Raw genomic sequence first — 2,768 nt, 5'->3', positions numbered from 1 at the left:
AGTTCTGGGCCAGCGTGACGTGCTTGGAACGCTTGCATCCCCTGCAGCTCACGCTGAAACTGAGAGCCCTGCAGCCGGGCCGGGAGCTGGGGCCTGATGGCAGGTGTTGGACCCACTCACGAGCGGAGCCCTCATGACTAAAGCCGCTTTGGAAAGGGCTCGTGGGGCAGGCCCACCCTCCGGCCGTGTGAGCCGGCGGCCTAGAGGGGCCGTCATGGAAGAGGACATGGCCCCGCCGGCACCTTGGCCTCCGGACCGAGAGGCAGGAAGTCTCTGCTGAGAAACTGCTGTCTGGTCTCTGCTGGGGCCGCACTCAAACCACGGCAGGGAGCGGCTGCTGACAGGCACAGGACGCCTTCTGCGGATGACGCACGTGTTCCGGAATGAGATTAGTGGGGATGGCCACACAACTTCATGAATAGACGACGAACCACGGAATGGTGCACTTTAAAGGCCGACTTGTGTGTGTGTGAACGACCCTCAGTGAAGCTGTTTTTCAGGAATCAGGGGAGCCACTGCGGAGCCCACGCCTCAAGAAGGCAGCACTGGAAAACCAGAAACGGCACTGGGTCCCCCGTGTGGCAGGTGCTCCCGGGATGTGGACAGGGTGAAGGCAGTCTTCTCTGTGGTCACATGTGTGTGCCAGTGCCTTCTCTCTCAGGGCCTCCTCCTTCCCTGCATGGTTTGGGGTCTGTTCCTGAAAACACAAACGCCCTGGTCACGAACACCTGCCTGCGTTGCTGGCCACAGGCCTGGCCTGGGGAAATGCACACCCTCTTCAGAGAGGCGAGCTCTGGGCGTGGCAGTGCCTGAAGCCAGTGGGCTGGGAACCCACAGCAGGGACACTCAGAGTGGGCAGGGTGGGCACAGGGCCCCAGCATGGCAAGAGGCCAGTCCACCCCCCTTTGTCACCGACCACATCCCGTGAGGAAAGAGGCTGGAGGGACTGTGGCATCTGCATTTGGCCTGCAGGGAATCTGGGTCCCCCTGGCTGTGGGTGGCCACGGAGGGCCGCGTGGTCAGGCTGCACCCAAGGCCCCGCAGGCCAACCTGGTCAGGGTGGGAGGGTGAAGGGACAGGAAGCCTCAGCCCGGACCAGGTGTGGTGTGAACAGCCCACATGGGCCGGAACCGTCCAGAAGGCCTCAGCATACGGGTCTGCTGCAGCAGAGCCAGGAGGGCACGGGAGGCACAGGTCCGGGCAGAGGCTCCACGTGGGGCTCGGCCAGTGGCCGTGATCATGCGTGGTTGGTAGCACTGAGGACCCTGCAGCCTTGGCACCCCCCCCATCCCGGGAGCTGATTTCCTCCATGTGGTCACAGCAAAGGCAGGCACCAGAGGGGCCAAAGGTGTTGGGGGCTGCACCCCACCCTCTCCCTTACCACCCCTTACCACCCCGTCCAGCGACGTCCACGTAGATGGGAGGTTGTGAGGGGTGTCCACACCTGGCCTGCTGCGGCTGCCGCCCAGCTTCCTGCTAGAGAGATGGAGCCGGTGCTGATGGGGAACAGCTGTTGTGGGGGCAGCCAGAGGAAGCCACGTTCCCGTGGGGTGAGCTCATGGTTTATGTGTTCCCCGCCAGATCCATAACGTCCTGGAGGCAGAAACGCAGAGCCTGGCTCCCACCCCTGCCCAGCCTTCCCTGCTCTGACACCAGGGCCACTCAGCCGTCCTTGCCCTGCCTGCACCCCCTGTCCTGACGCCCCCTCCTCCCTCCATTCACTCCCCATCATTGACTCCCTGGCCCCCGACCACCCTGCTCATCCCTGAAGCTTCTCTAGGTCCTGGACTCCATTCTGCGGGCTGGACGCTTTCTCAAGTGTCCGTTGCGCCCACCCAGCCTCTGGGGGTGTTGAGTGAGGGGTGACCCAGGAAGAACGCATCGGAGACAGTGGACAGGGAGGCGTTTCTCACCCCTTAACTCACAGCAGCCCCGCCAGGCAGGCGCAACCATCTGAACACCCAGCCGCAGATGTGGAGAGTGAGGCTCACAGGCGCAAGTGGCCATCCCTGTCTGGTAACTGGCGGCCGGCGCTGGAGCCTGGGTCCACGCTGCCTGTTCGTTCTTTCCTGGGCCATGCGCTGTTTCTCCTGGGGTGACTGGAGGCAATTTCATGGAACCCGGAGGCTGGGCTGCAGGCTGGCGGGGGCACTCCGGGCTGGGCCCTCTCAGACTCTGCTCCCGGCTGTCTGAGCTGGAGCCCTTGGGCCCTGCTTCGTCTCACACCCACCCGCACCTCTCTCCCCAAATTGTCGGGGGCTTTTGTCACCTGGAGATGCTGTTCCCGTCATCACCCCTTCTCCTGTGATGACGTTGCCCTGTCCCTGCCACGGTGAGACCAGGTTCCAGCCAGGCCAGACCCTGACCAAGGGCTAACCACGGAACACATGTAGCGACACGGGCCACGTCTCACAGGTGGAACACGGCTTCTCTCCTGCTCCGCCCCTGGCCCTGGCCCCTCCTGTCGGCTAGACATGGGCATTTCTGCACCCAGTGGAACCCCGCAGCCAGGAAAAACAGCCTGGAAGACTGAAGGAGAGGCGTGATGAGGAGACCCGCGTGTGGCAGGTGACAGAGCAGCCCGGCTAGCTGTTCTCAGCCACCATGTGGGAGAGAAATGATGCCCCCGCTGAGTTCCCGATGGCCTGAGCTGCTCCTTACAGCATCCTGACTTTGACCCTGGCAAATGGAATATTTTGACTTTTTTTTGTTTGTTTTTTGAGATGAAGTCTCACTCTGTCACCAGGCTGGAGTGCAGTGGTGCAATC

The 2,768-nt window shown here is 62.6% G+C and overlaps 1 protein-coding gene across 1 annotated transcript; it reads left to right on the top strand.

Moving 5' to 3' along the window:
• Window positions 1–879: 879 nt before the first annotated feature.
• Window positions 880–1,480, top strand: LOC104652447 (uncharacterized). The gene is given in 6 exon segments (XM_074395740.1): window positions 880–1,027; window positions 1,030–1,120; window positions 1,122–1,190; window positions 1,192–1,288; window positions 1,290–1,422; window positions 1,425–1,480. Coding segments are annotated over 6 exon segments (594 nt in total).
• Window positions 1,481–2,768: the final 1,288 nt, after the last annotated feature.

The sequence above is a fragment of the Saimiri boliviensis genome, chromosome 3 (genome assembly GCF_048565385.1).
Source record: "Saimiri boliviensis isolate mSaiBol1 chromosome 3, mSaiBol1.pri, whole genome shotgun sequence".
Taxonomy (NCBI): domain Eukaryota; kingdom Metazoa; phylum Chordata; class Mammalia; order Primates; family Cebidae; genus Saimiri; species Saimiri boliviensis.
This window is presented reverse-complemented; position numbering and strand designations above follow the sequence as displayed.